Source organism: Chlorocebus sabaeus, chromosome 25, assembly GCF_047675955.1.
Source record: "Chlorocebus sabaeus isolate Y175 chromosome 25, mChlSab1.0.hap1, whole genome shotgun sequence".
NCBI classification, from domain to species: Eukaryota; Metazoa; Chordata; class Mammalia; order Primates; family Cercopithecidae; genus Chlorocebus; species Chlorocebus sabaeus.
The window spans coordinates 63,697,161-63,710,893 of record NC_132928.1 but is presented as its reverse complement, the minus strand read 5'-3'; the positions used below and the strand labels follow the sequence as shown (position 1 = coordinate 63,710,893).

At 45.7% G+C, this 13,733-nt stretch overlaps 1 protein-coding gene and 1 pseudogene across 1 annotated transcript in view; both read left to right on the top strand.

Annotated features, from left to right (window-relative positions):
* Positions 1-648: 648 nt before the first annotated feature.
* On the top strand, positions 649-1,146 carry LOC119619665 (large ribosomal subunit protein uL24-like; annotated as a pseudogene).
* Positions 1,147-8,628: 7,482 nt separating this feature from the next.
* The window catches only part of UCK2 (uridine-cytidine kinase 2), an 85,031-nt gene continuing 79,926 nt past the window's right edge, over positions 8,629-13,733 (top strand). Inside the window, exon 1 of the mRNA XM_007989692.3 lies at positions 8,629-9,065. Coding sequence (XP_007987883.1) covers positions 8,967-9,065 — 99 coding nt within the window. The 5' untranslated portion in view covers positions 8,629-8,966. The remainder of the gene's footprint in view (positions 9,066-13,733) is intronic.

Sequence of the window (13,733 nt, the reverse complement as noted above, 5' to 3'; positions counted from 1 at the left end):
TCTATTGTATTCTTATTATAATTTAATGTCATATTGATTTTATATTTTCTTGTATTCTACTTTATAAACTTCCAGTTTAGGGCTAGGAAAAATGCTGCTGAATGATGTCCTAGAGCTTTTATTTAGATGTTAATCAAGATGACTATGTTCTCTTGGCTAACATTGGTTAATAGCTTAACATTTAAAATGCTATATCCCTTTAAAAATTTTTTATCCCTTTAACCTCTTTTCTATCTTAAGATACAAAATATATATGTGTATATTTACATATATAGATACACGCCTATATACATATTTACATGTATACAAAATATGTATGTATGCATATGTGTGTATATATATATAGCACTTTGGGAGGGAATATATATATATATCTCTCTACACACACACACACACACACACACACACACACGCACACAGTACATAGGCCAGGCATGGTGGCTCACACCTGTGATCCCAGAGCTTTGGGCGGATCACGTGAGGCCAGGAGTTCAAAACCAGCCTGGGCAACATAGTGAAACCCTGTCTGTACAAAAAATAAAAAAATTACTGAACATGGTGGTGCATGCCTGTAGTCCTAGCTACTCGGGAGTCTGAGGCAGGAGGATTGCTTGGGGCCAGGAGTTTGAGGTTACAGTGAGCTATGATCATACCACCGCACTTCAGTCTGGGTGACAGAGTGGCCAAAATGAAGTTCAATCCCTTTGTGACTTCCTACCGAAGCAAAAATCGCAAAAGGCATTTCAGTGCACCTTCCCACATTCACAGGAAGATTATGTCTTCCCCTCTTTCCAAAGAGCTGAGACAGAAGTACAACGTGTGATTCATGCCCATCCGAAAGGATGATGAAGTTCAGGTTGCATGAGGACACTATAAAGGTCAGCAAATTGGTAAAGTAGTCCAGGTTTACAGGAAGAAATACGTCATCTACACTGAATGGGTGCAGTGGGAAAAGGCTAATGGCACAACTGTCCACATAGACATGCACCCCAGAAAGGTTATCACTAGGCTAAAACTCGGCAAAGACCGCGAAAAGATCCTTGAAAGGAAAGCCAAATCTCCCCAAGTAGGAAAGGAAAAGGGCAAATACCAGGAAGAAACAACTGATAAGATGCAGGAATGAAGTAATCTTATATACAAGTTTTGATTAAAACTTGAAACAGACAAAGAAAAGATATAGGCTGGGTACAGTGGCTAACATCTGTAATCTCAGCACTCTGGCAGGCTGAGGTGGACAGATTGCTAGAGTCTAGGGGTTTGAGGTCGGCCTGGGCAACACGGCAAAACCCTGTCTCTATAAAAAATACAAAAATCAGCCCTGAGTGGTGGCACGCAAATGTAGTCCCAGCCACTTGTGACACTGAGGTGGGAGGATCGCTTGATCCCAGGAGGCAGAGGTTGCAGTGAGCTGACATTGTACTGCTGCACCCCTGCCTGGGTGACATAGCAAGACCCTGTCTCAAAAAAAAAAAAAAAAAAAAAAAGGCCGGGCGTGGTGGCTCCAGCCTGTAATCCCAGCACTTTGGGAGGCCGAGACGGGTGGATCACGAGGTCAGGAGATCGAGACCATCCTGGCTAATATGGCGAAACCCCGTCTCTACTAAAAATACAAAAAACTAGCCGGGTGAGGTGGCGGGCGCCTGTAATCCCAGCTACTCGGGAGGCTGAGGCAGGAGAATGGTGTAAACCCGGGAGGCGGAGCTTGCAGTGAGCTGAGATCCGGCCACTGCACTCCAGCCTGGGCGACAAAGCGAGACCCCGTCTCAAAAAAAAGAAAAAAAAAAAAAATGTGTGTGTGTATATATGTAATATAGATATATACATATAAAATGTAGATACATATAAATATATATGTAATGTAGATATATACATAGATGTAGATACAGATACACACATAATTTTTAAATCTTATTTCTCTAGTTCTGACGACCTAACCAGCTGAAGACCTTGCAAACTCTCTCAGGAGAGGTATACAGGGATCAAACCAGTCTCTTCCACCACCCTGAAAGGAGAACTTGCTTAACTGACTCTCTTTGGTTCAAGGCCTTTCCAGTTACACCAGGGTTTCTTAATCAAGGATCTTTGGAGTTCTTCATGAATGGGTTTCTTGAGATCTCTGAACCCTTTTGAGTTATCCTCAACATTCTATTTGTGTGTGCATACACAGTGTTTTCCTGGGGAGTCTGTTGCTTTTGTTTGCTTCTCAGTGTCTCTGACTAAAAATATTTCTGAAACACTAGCATTCATCACTTGAAGCCTTAGGCCTCCTTGCCACCAGGAACAGCTATAATTTCATTCTGAAGGAAAAGCGAACTAATCTTCTCTCCTAATCACCTGGGGAGAGTTCGCTTCAAGACACCAAAGTAACTTTTAGTAACATACCATGAACACTGAGCAAAAACTAATCCACCTGATCTCCTTTGGCTTCCAACATCACTTGGCACCTCAGCGCATCATCTTGAGGAAAGTCAAACCTGCCATTCTTGGCCACCAGTTCAAATATAAGCCACTAAACTAAATGTAACTACTTCTCTGACATTGACGCCATCAGCAGTACCATCCTCTGCTTCTCCTCTTCACAATCACTGGAGCTCTGTGACTAGGGTGAGGCAATGTAGGTATGAAGGAGCTGCTCCTTTCCCACCCTGCACTTGTACTTGCTCAACCCAAGAGTCGGTGCTTCCTCACTTTTTGCACTCTAGGCACATCCCTTGTCTCACCCTAATCCCAGCTCTGTGTCACCAACTATAATGCATCCATTATGTTCTGATGGAAAGAGCATCAGCCACAGGAGTAGGGAAGAGGTACTAGTAGATTATCTGCAGAGACAGTAACCTAAGAACTAATTAGGGAAAATGAAGGAAGTCATTGCAGAAAAGTGGGATAGCAATGATTTAGTCTGGTGACAGGAAAAGAAGTAAAGGATCAGATATGGGTCTAGGTGAACAGGATGAAGCCAAACAGCTTAGAACATGGTGAATAAAACATGGATTCTGGGGCCTGCTCTTATCAGGTGCTGGTAACTGGCTGGGCAAGACAACAGAACTCTTGACTTTATCTCAGCCTATTTTCAAAGAATCACATTATAAAGTGTTCTGGTATGGGGAAGGGAGAGAAAAATCAGAAAATCTCTATAGAACTAAAATCTGTATGTTAATTTTTTCAATTCTGTGAAGGCTTTTTCTTATGAGATTTCTGAAGCTGGGCCAACTAAAATTTAAGGGCCCTTGAATGACTGTTATCTTTGCTGAGAGAGGGTGTATGTTAAATTCCACCAAATTAATAACCTACATTTGCGTAATGTCTTACAGGTTACTACGTTCTCTGACGCTGTCTTTTTAAATCTCAGTCATTTCTCTTTGCTTTTTGCCCATTTCTGTTCCCATTTCCTAAAACTCTTTCTTCTAGCCTGGTTGACACTGATTATTTTTTTAAAAACAGCTTTATTAAGATATAATTCACATACCATGCAATTCACCAATTTAAATTGTACAGTTCAATGGTTTTTACTCTATTCAAAGTTGTACAACCATCACGACAATTTTAAAACATTTCCTTCACCCCAAAAGAAATCTTGGACCCATTAGCAGTCTCTCTCCATTTCCCCCACTAACCTCCCTAGCCATAGGCAGCCACAAATCTACATTGGAGGGGGCCCATTCTGGACATTAATTTTTAATTGTTATTCGGAAGTGCCCCTGTAATCTCAGTACTTTGGGAGGCCAAGGCAGGAGGATCACTTGAGACCAGGAGTTCGGGACCAGCGTGGGCAACATGGCAAAACTCCGTCTCTACAAAAAATACAAAAATTAGCCAGGCACGGTGGTGCGCATCTGTAGTCCCAGCTCCTTGGGAGGCTGATGTGGGAGGATCACTTGGGCCTGGGGAGGTCAAGGCTGCAAGTGAGCTATGATCATGCCACTGCATTCCAGTCTGGGTAACAGAGTGAGACCCTGTTTCAAAAAGGAATTTAAAAAAAAGTGCCCTTGGGGAATTAAGAAGTCTTATTTTTGGAATTCCTGACCCCTAAATGGTGGACATGTGTGATAAATCAGAGAGCTGTGACAGAAATAGCCGGGGAAGGGGAAATAGTATTTATTTAACAACTACTATGTACTAATGTATATCATTACTTTCACAGTCATCCTATGAGCGAGGTATCATTCAGCAGTTGAAGGAGCTGAGGTTTATAGAAATTATGTAACCTGGCCTGGTGTGGTGGCTCATGCCTATAATCCCAGCACTTTGGGAAGCTGAGGCGGGCAGATAGCTTGAGCTCAGGAGTTCAAGACCAGCCAGGGCAACATGGTGAAACCCCATCTCTACCAAAAGTACAAAAATCAGCCAGGCGTGGCGGCTGGTGCCTGTCGTCCCAGCTACTTTGGGGGCTGAGGCAGGAGGACTGCTTGAGCCCAGGAGGTGGAGGTTGTAGTGAGCCAAAATAGCACCACTGCACTATAGCCTGGGCAACAGAGTAAGACTCTGTCTCAAAAAAAAAAAAAAAAAAGAAAAAGAAAAAGAAAAAGAAAAAATAATTATGTAACCCGTCAAAGGTTATAAAGTTAGTAACAAAGCAAGATTATAAATCTTTTTTTTCTGACTAAAACTTATTCATCTTCTTTGCACCAGAACAGTGGTTCTCGAACTTTGGTGGGCATGAGAATCACCTGGAAGGCTTATAAAACACAGAATGTGGAGCTCCACACACAGAGTTTCTGATTTACTAATTCTGGGGTGGTGCTTAAGCGTTTGCATTCCCAGATGCTGCTGCTGCTGGTCTGACACTGCACTCTGTTGTGCTGCCTAACATTACCTGGGAATGAATTGATGAAGGTCACAGAGCTGGATGTGACTGATTAAGGTCAGAGAGCTTTAACATCATCCAGCCGTCTTTTCATAACAGTGTTTATGATCTGACAAAGCAATTGCTGATGGATAAAAGGTGGAAAGTAATTAGAAAGGTAATACAGAGAACGAAAATGCTTCGGATACATGATGAGGTATGATAGCATCTATTTTTCTGGCTGGGGAATGAGATAAAAACACAGAGAATTGATCATGGTGCATGAAGCACCTAGAGTTAGAACACTTCAGTTGGGTGCAAAATGTAACGTTCCTTGTCTAGTTGAGAACCCACGGCTACTTAAGGGGAGAAAGCAGGCAGACAAAGGACTGCCAACAGCAATGTCTCTTATTGTTCTTTGGCTACAGCTGCACTTGCATATACTCATGCTGACTTCATCCCCAAATGTTAACTAGGCCAGAACTTGATCAGACTGAAATCTGTACAAGAAAAAAAAAAAAAATCATCACAGATAACAAGAAAATGTATTTCCTTGGATCTGTTCTAACTCTGAATTTTGTCAAAAAAAATCGATTTTTTTTAAGTAGGAGGGGAAGGAGGACAGCTCAAAATCACTTAATTCAGAATCTGCAGTGTAATTGTTATGGTAGGCTCAGATGTGATTTGAACCTTCCTAGCTATGGGATTTGGTGACCAAGCTCCCAAGAGAGGATGACACAGCACAGGGAATAGCACAGGCGGCCTGCCTTGCTTCGTAGGGGGCAGAGACGTGAAAGTCCTTGCTGAGGTCACTGGAGCTGAGAGTACTCGTCATAATTTAAATGGACATGGGTAATTTCCTCATATGTAGGCAAGCCAGCCCTAGGGATAGGAAAGAGAAAGAAAAACAGGGAGTACAGAGTACAGATGGCTGCCCTCTGCTAATTAGGCCTTACCTTTATATAGAATGCTTTTGATTTTTTCAGACACTTTCATGTATATTAACTCATGCACAGAGGTCAAATATTATAATTATTAAACAAAGTGCAGAGAAGTATGGAGAATTAACTCAGTTAATGAATTAGCTCAACTAGGTAATAGGTGTATCTAATACTAGGATTAGACGGGGACAGTCACTCTGGAATGCCAGGAAAATGAAACATTCAGAAATAAGTGTAGTATCCACATTAATGCTATCAAGGGAACAAGCCTTTCCTTCCAAAGTGACAGAAATGAAGTTTACTTGTTGGTGTCTTCTTACTTCATATTCATTCATTTGTTCATTCATTTACCATGTATTAAATGCTTCCCACTTGCTTGTCATTCTGCTCAGTGGGCCTGGGAGATGCAGAAATGAGACATTATCTTTTTCCATTTATTGAGGCCCTACAAGGTGCCAGAAACTGTTCTAGGTGTTAGGGCTATAGTTATACACACACACACACACACACACACACACACACACACACACACACACATATAAATGTATAAGCCAGTGTGGAGTTAAGTCAATTAAAATTAACAAAGCAAAAGGAAATAAATCCTATAATAAAAATGCCTTGATGAATAGAGGGATGGGTAGATGACCAGTTATGTTTTAAAGCAAGTATATATATGGTACGATGTTTATAATGATAGAGTCTAGGTGGTGGGTATATTGGCGTTTGCTGTAAAATCTTTCAACTGGGCTTGAAAATTTTTATGATAAAATATTATGGAAGAAACACTACAGAAATGACAAGGAAGGTGCAGATTTGAGAAAAGTTTATGAAAGACATGACATTCTTTTATTTTTTTAAGAGACAATCGATAGAGGAGTACAATGGCATGATCACAACTGCAACCTCGAATTCCTGGGCTCAAGTGATCCTCCTGCCTCAATATCTGGTGTAGCTGGGACTACAGGTGTGCACCTGTGTTTGAAGAAAAAAGGTCCATGCCCAGCTAATTTTTATACTTTTTGTGGAGGTGGGGGTCTCATTATGTTGCCCAGGCTGGTCTCGAACTCCTAGTCTCAAATGATCCTCACTCTTCTGCCTCCCAAAATGTTGGGATTACAGGCATGAGCCACCCCACTGGCCTTTGGCATTCCTTTATCCTCCTCTTCTTCTCCTTAACTACCTAATATCCCCAAGCTAACCCTCAGTTGTAAGTTCAACTTCCAAATTCCAATGGGTTATAAAGAGTTCTACAAAAGTCCATGACGGCTAATAAATCTATCTAGTAGAGAAAAGACCTTTTGGAGAAGAGGCTAACTCTAGGATCACCTAAAACTCACCCACTCCATAGCTATTTGGTAAGGCACACCTTTAGAAACTTCACCTAAATGCCTGCTTCTGGGTACCAGGTAGTGGCCACTCTCCCTATCTTTGTTTCCTGTCTGAGCTGCTACACAGTTTGATGTTAGATGGTGACATAAAATACAGTTATCCCTAGATATATGAGGAGGGACTGGTCCCAGGACAGTCTACATGTAACCAAATCCACACATAAAGTCCTACAGTCAGCCCTGGGGAACCTGCACAAATACTGTATTTTCCATATGCCTTTGGTTAAAAAAAAAAAAGCTGCATAAAAGTGAACCTCCCAGTTTGAACCTGTGTTGTTCGCCAACTGTAATTTAAAGGTGAAAAAAAGTTTGTGTTTTCTGGTATCCTTTTTTGTTTGTTTGTTTTTTGACACAGGCTCTGGCTCTGCTGACCAGGCTGGAGTGCAGTGGGGCAATCATGGCTCACTGCAGCCTCGATTTCCCTGGCTTGAGAGAAAATTATTTTTTTCAAAATAATTTTCAATTTAAGGTAATTTACTAAGTTTCAAAAGATAATGCTATTGACGTAAATTCTGTTTTAGATTGTAGGCCCCATCAGCTCATTGATACCAATCCCAAGTTCAGAGGAGAAGGGACTGGAAGTTACTAGGCTAGTCCTGCCTCTCTCACGTATGTCCCAGGAGAACTTCTCTTTCCAGTTTCAGCCCTTTCGAGACCTTTTTTCTTCAAACGCTAATATAGGGCCGAGACTGTACCAGCACTGTCCTGAGAACTTTACATATACGAATTCATTTAATTCTCACAAAAATCCTGGGATGTAAGTGCCATTATTATTCCCATTTAACAGATGAGAGCACTGAAGCACAGAGAGGTTAAGTAACTTGCTCAGGGACCTGGATGTGAATGCAGAAATCTGGCTCCAGAGGTGGAGTCTGAAACTGCCTTTCTAAGTGACTGATTGCCAATCTCTGGAAAATCAGTTCAATTGAAGGTATTAATGGATCAAAATGTCAGTATGTTTTCAGATACCCTAACTCCATAGGAAGCTCAGTGTATGGGATTTGAGATACTGTAGTTTAGAAGGGAATTGCTTTTCCAAGGGAGGGCACCCTTCAGATAAGCCCCTCAAACTGCCCTTCTGTAGAGTCGCACGAGGACAGGCCTGCTAAAAAGGATGGCGCTGGGGGGTTTCCAAGACAGGAAATATCTAAAGCCAGAGGCTGACATATTATCTTGGCGAACGGGAGAAGGGAAAAAGAACCCTCATTTTTTGGAAACACAAGTTTTTAGTCTGGATAATGGGCAAATGACATTAACTCTTTGTTCTACCCTAATCTTCCAAGCTTGCTCAAATTTTGCTTCTCAAACCTGGGCCATTCCTTCTTATTCAATTTGCCTATTAATTCCTTCAAGCTTTTTATCCCTTCTGAAATAGGTGGTAGCATACCAAATTGAAACACAGAACAGCCTGTTTCTTTCCCCCAGGGTCCGCTAGGGCGCGTCGGAGAAAGGGTTAACCGGGCGGGTGGGAGGGAGGGTCGGGCTCACACCTTTCGCAGAGACCTCGGGCGGCGGCGGGGCCCGGGAGGGGCGGAGGCTGGGGCCAGACGCCTCGCCGCCTCCGCCTCGGCGAATAGCAGCGCGCTGCCCGCCCGGATTGGAGCAGCAGCATCACGCTGACCTCTGCCTGGGATGTAAACCGGCCCGGCCGCTGCGGGCAAAGGAAGGCTCTTGGCTCCTCCGGGAAACCCAGCCCTATCACCCGGCTCTGAGCGGCTCGCAGGCGAGCGGCAGCAGCCTCGGCCCAGGCAGCGCCCAGCGGCGGCTGCGGGAAGCGGAGGGAGGCCGACGCGGGCGCGGGCGGGGAGCGTGCGTCCGTTCGCACAGGCAGCGGGAGGAGGGGCGGCGCGAACCATGGCCGGGGACAGCGAGCAGACCCTGCAGAACCACCAGCAGCCCAACGGCGGCGAGCCCTTTCTTATCGGCGTCAGCGGGGGAACGGCCAGCGGCAAGGTACGGCGGGGCCCCAAGCCGCGCTCCCCTCCCGGCTCGGGTCCCGGCGGCGCATGTGGCCGGCGGCCGCGGGCCATGTCAGTTGCTGCAGCCACCGCGTGGCCCGCGCGCCTCCGCTCCCGGCCGCGCTCCAGCGCCGAGTGCGCCCCGCGCGGCCTGGGGGCGCTGCGGCGGGGGCGGGCGAAGACTCGGGCCATGGAGGTTCTGGGGGTACGCGGCTACGATCGCAGGGCTGGAGTGCTCCCCTCGCTTTTCTCCCCCTGCGTTAATAACTCGTGGCCGGGGTCCTATGGGGGAAGGGCAGGGAAGCGGATGCTTATTGTTTTGTAAGTCCAGCGTTGGGGGGAGAGGGCTTTCCGCAGGACCCCTACGAACCCCCAATGGCCCCCCACCCCCCCACCCCAGCCCCGGTCTGGCACAGACGTGCTCGCCCAGCGGCGCAGCCCGGTGCTGAGGGCGGAGCGAGCCGGGAAGCGCGGCCAGGAGGGCGAGGGTGGCGGGAACGCGCGAGGCGGCATCCCGGGGAAGGGGAGCCCCGTTTGGGGCTGCACTCAAGGGCTGGGGATTACAGGGGTTTCCGGGTAAAAGCCTGAGAGCCAAATAGGTGCCGTGACATTAATGAAACGGTAATAGTAGGGGCTTCTGTTTTTTAAGGTTATGAGAGGAAACGTGGTCGACTTCAATGAGAAAGTTGTACTGGCTCCATGCTCTTCGGTGTCCGGGACGTACGCGTCTTGGATCCACGGAAGGGGGTCATCGTATGGGCGTCTGACCCTCTTAGGAGCCTGTTTCCTTTGTTTTATCAGCAAGGCAAGAAGAGACGAGGCAAATGACTTCCTAGCTTTACCCGGGGCTTTTTCTGCAGGTGGAGAAGGGTGGAGTCCTCCCAGATGCTTCTTTCTTTGCTCCCCTAATAGCCTTTAAGATGTGGCTACTTGTTTTTCCCACCGTTTAACACCCTCCAACTTCATTTGGAGCGCGGGTTCCTCAGGGGAGCCTGAGAGCTGGGTGCTGGTGTGCGGGTTTGGAGAGGCGGGATGATGCTTCTCCGGGCTGGGGAGAGCAGAGCAGGAAGGCTGGTTGGCGCCATGAGGAAAGAGCCACGAGGGTTTCGCTCCCGAACCGACTCGTCCGTAGCCCCTCCTCCATTTTGGTTTTACGTTTTTCCCTCCAGGTCTGGACGACTTTAGCGCAAGGAGCCCAGCTAGACACGGCGGCTGGCACTGTGGAACTTCTTTATTGATGAAGTTAATCTCGTCCCTAGCTCCCAGGGTTAGGAATCGGCCTGCTTTAGGTCCTGAAGTTTCTGTTCTGTGTGCTCCCTGGTTGAAGGCTTTTAAAAAAAACTTGTAATTTTTGAATGTGTTCTTTACTATGACTTATACTAGTAATTCAAAGCAAAACCAGAATACTAGCCCTTTCAGGAAGCTTTACCTGTTCTTTTAGAATTATTCTTGCCCTTCTGGCATACCTCTGTTGGATTGAGAGCTTTTATGTGTGTGTGTGTGTGTGTGTGTGTGTGTGTGTGTGTGTTCGTGGCTGTTTTCCCAGCCCTCCTAGCACAGTGCCTGCCTGGCATGTAGTGGGGTCCAGATTTTAAGCTGAAGTCCAGTCCTCCTAAGGTGGGGAGGAGACTTAAACTTGCATATGGGCTTTTAGAAACAAAATGACCTTGGTAATCGTCTAAATAATTTAGTTACCACCAGGGTGAAAACTGCCACCCTAGAAGATGAATAACTCTGTTCTTGTTCTTGTGTATTTCTCAGTCGTCACCTGTTCTAACTTGATAATCAGTACAAGCTTTTGGTGTTACTTGGGTAAAGTGTGGAATGGGAATAGTGGTGAGCCAATATGGGAGTAGCTAATTCTCTGCCTCCTAAGGTGCTGGGGTTACGGGTATGAGGCACTACCCGGGCTGGCTTTTTAATCTTTATTTTTTGTAGAGACTAGGTCACCATGTTGCCCAAGCTTGTTTGTACATTTTTGACATACAATTGATTGATAGTTTGTCATCCTTTAAGATTGTTGATATTTTTGTTATTAAAAAAATCCAAGACTGGGCCTGGTGGCTCACACCTGTAATCCCAGCATTTTGGGAGGCGGAGGCAGGATTGCTTGAGCCCAGGAGTTTGAGACCAGCCTGGGCAACACAGTGAGACCCCGTCTGTATAAAATGAAAATTGTGGTGGGTTGAGAAAGTTATTTTGACCTATGTTAAAAACCAGATTCTCAGCTTGGGCAACATAGTGAGACTTGTTCTCTACAAAAAATAAAAAAATTATCCAGGTGCGGTATTGCATGTCTAGAGGCTGAGGTGGGAGGAATGGTTGAGCATGGGAGGTCGAGGCTGCAGTGAGCTGTGATTGTACCACTGCACTCCAGCTTGGGTGACAGAGCAAGACCTGTCTCAAACAAAAACCAAAAAAGATTATGGCTGGGTACAGTGGCTCACACTTCTAGTCCCAGCACTTTGGGAGGCCAAGACAGGAGGATGACTTCCGAACCAGCCTGGGCAACAGAGAGAGACCCTGTCTCTACAAAAAAAAAAAAAAAAAAAAAAAATTAGCCATGTATGGTGGTTTGTTCCACCAGCTACTCAGGAGGCTGAGGCAGGAGGATGGCTTGAGCCTAGGACTTGGAGGCTGCAGTGAGCTTTAGTGCCACTGTACTCCAGACTGGGCAATGTAGCAAGACCCCATCTCAAAACCAAACCAAATCAGATTCTCGTATTTCCCCCTAAAGGACAGGTGTAGTGACAACACTAAAAGGGGGAAAAAAACCCAGGCTAAACTTCTTTGCCTGCATACATACCCGTGACTTTTAGGTATCGTTTTGTTTCCTTTGTATTGCCTGTTCCTTGTTCCTGTGACCTCTTCATTGGACAACTGAAATAGCCTCTGAATCTGTTCCATTACACTGTCATCAGAATGGTCTTCCTTAGGAATAGCTCTGGTTGTGCCATTTTCCTTTTCGGAAATCTTGGGTAACCCCCCATTGCTCAGTACAGGTCAAATACATCAGTACAGTACAAATCCCTTTGGCCCCTGAACGTGGTCCCAGGCTATTTATTGTTTTTATTTTTATTTATTTTTTTATTGAGATGGAGTCTCACTCTGTCACTCAGGCTGGAGTGCAGTGGTGCCATCTTGGCTTACTGCATCGTCCACCTCCCGGGTTCAAGCAATTCTCCCGCCTCAGCCTCCTGAGTAGCTGGGATTATAGGCCTGTGCCACCAGGCCTGGCTAGTTTTTTTGTATTTTTAGTAGAGGTGGGGGGGTTTCACCATTTTGGCCAGGCTGGTCTCGAACTCCTGACCTCAGGTGATCTGCCTGCTTCAGCCTCCCAAAGTGTTGGGATTACATACATGAACCACCATGCCTGACCTTATTTTTCTGTGCAGCCAAATGCACACAGACCATCTTACTGAACTGCCTTCACTTAACATTTTGCTCAGTTGTCGTCTTTTTGGAATGGCCTTTAGGCTTTTTAAGGCTCAACTCTGTTAATACTTCCTCGAGGGAGCTTTGTTACCTATTTCCTTAATGAGAATTATTTTTTTTTCTTCTGCTTCCATAGACTTACCATATCTTTCTTGGCTTATGCTTATTTGTTGACTGCTTCTTCCATTAGAGTATGTGTTCTGTGAGAGAATACTTTTTCTTAACCTGTTTAAGTGCTTGGGATTGAGGGGAAATAAGGATTTTAAGGAACCATGAGAGAAGGTCTCTGTCCTTAGCAGTTTACTGTTTCTAAATTTCTTCCACTGTTTTTATCACCAAGTTACTTTATCATTAAAGCATTTGATTATCTGTTCCCTTTGAAGTCAGGTACCAGTCTTCCCTACTGGTAGATGACAATGGAAGATGAGGTTAGGGGAACTTTTGACTTAGTGATAGGACTGGGATTGGGATCTAGGGTTTTATTTTTTATTTTTTATTTATTTTTGGGACAGAGCCTTGCTCTGTCACCCAGGCTGGAGTGCAGGGGTGCGATCTTGGCTCACTGCAACCCCCACGATTCTCCTGCCTCAGCCTCCCGAGTAGCTGGGATTACAGGTGCCCACCACAATGTCTGGTTAATTTTTGTACTTTTAGTAGAGACGGGGTTTCACCATGTTGGCCAGGCTGATCTCGGTCTCCTGACCTCATGATCTGCCTCGGCCTCCCAAAGTGCTGAGATTACAGGTGTGAGCCTCTGCACCCGGCCAGTTTTTTTTTTCTTCTTAAAATCTGTATCTGTTTTGAACTTTCTCCACAAGCAGTGGCCTCTTCGTGTGAGTACTTTTAGGGAGGTTGGCCTGTGTGTGACCAATATAGGACGCGAGAGGAGATGCTGTCCCCTGTGAGGTGTGGACTGCCACCTCAGTGCAGCTTGGCCATGAGTCAGCATCTGCTTTTGAAGCGCTTCAGAATGTGCTCTGGACCCGTGTCGGCTCCCACTGCCCTGTTCTGGAACCTCGGTCGCCATCCCCATCCAGCCAGATCACATATTCCACACCCTCCTATCAGGTGTTCCCGGGACTGTGGGGCTGGTTTGTTCCTTCTGCTGTTTTTCTCAGAGCTGGCATTGTGTGTTTTCCATCACCTCAAACTGCTGCCATGGCGGGGAAGGCCTGGTGTGATCTGGCCCTTGGGACCTCCTTCCCTTTCCCCCTCTAGCTAGTACAGC